At 34.3% G+C, this 829-nt stretch overlaps 1 protein-coding gene across 1 annotated transcript in view; it reads left to right on the top strand.

The window, feature by feature from the left end:
- Positions 1–829, top strand: part of LOC119581764 (allantoinase-like) — a gene marked incomplete in the record, with an annotated part of 9,707 nt that overhangs the window by 5,252 nt on the left and 3,626 nt on the right. The window contains 2 exon segments of the mRNA XM_037929898.1: positions 138–180; positions 339–436. Coding sequence (XP_037785826.1) covers positions 138–180; positions 339–436 — 141 coding nt within the window.

The raw sequence follows: 829 nt of genomic DNA, 5'->3' as shown, positions 1-829 counted from the left end.
GCTGACTGAATATATAAGAATTAAATATGATAATCGGCTGACTCAAAACAATCCTTAAGATCGTAGAATGATACAGGCTTAAATACCATTAAAATTTCGAACGAATCCGCATCTGAAATTTATTACCTTATCAACAGTTCCATGCCGAGTGTGACATCGGGCCATCTGTGACTGATTTAGGTTAGTAACCAAGTTTAAAAAATACAAAATGTAATGCCGATAACCACATTAAGATAAAAGTAACTTCCTTGATGCGCAATGTTGCCATAAATACTAAAATGCATTACTGTTTCCGCTAACAAGAAGGAACCGTATTTTTACATGCCCTTTCTCAATAGATCCATCTGAAAAGTACAGCACATTTCTGAAGTCTCGCCCGCAAAGGATGGAGGAAGTTGCAATAGAACAGGTCATAAGTCTCTGTGAGAAAACAAAGGTACGTAGAGAATGCGCAAAGTATTTATAAAAGGGACGTGAATTTCCGTCTTCTGTGTTTTCATTATTTACTTACATTTAATGTTTTGATGAAATGACTGGAATTTCCGGTCCTTTTCTGTTTTAATTAGATAACGGAAATTTACGATCATTTAATGCTCTGTTTAAGTAACGGGAATGTTATGTTTTGTTTAATGTTTTAATCAAATAACCGGAATTTACGTTCCAGAACTGCAGATGCCAGATAATATGTATTGACTTTTTAAATCGTCACATATCTGTAATAGGCATTTCTGCGTGTGATAGCAAGGGGAATAAACCCTTTGAATAAAAGAAACATAGTAATGATGTTCTCTAATTTTAAAAGCAGTTCAGTGCTTGCAGTTATTATCAA

The sequence above is a fragment of the Penaeus monodon genome, chromosome 15 (genome assembly GCF_015228065.2).
Source record: "Penaeus monodon isolate SGIC_2016 chromosome 15, NSTDA_Pmon_1, whole genome shotgun sequence".
In the NCBI taxonomy this organism is placed as follows: Eukaryota; Metazoa; Arthropoda; class Malacostraca; order Decapoda; family Penaeidae; genus Penaeus; species Penaeus monodon.
This window is presented reverse-complemented; position numbering and strand designations above follow the sequence as displayed.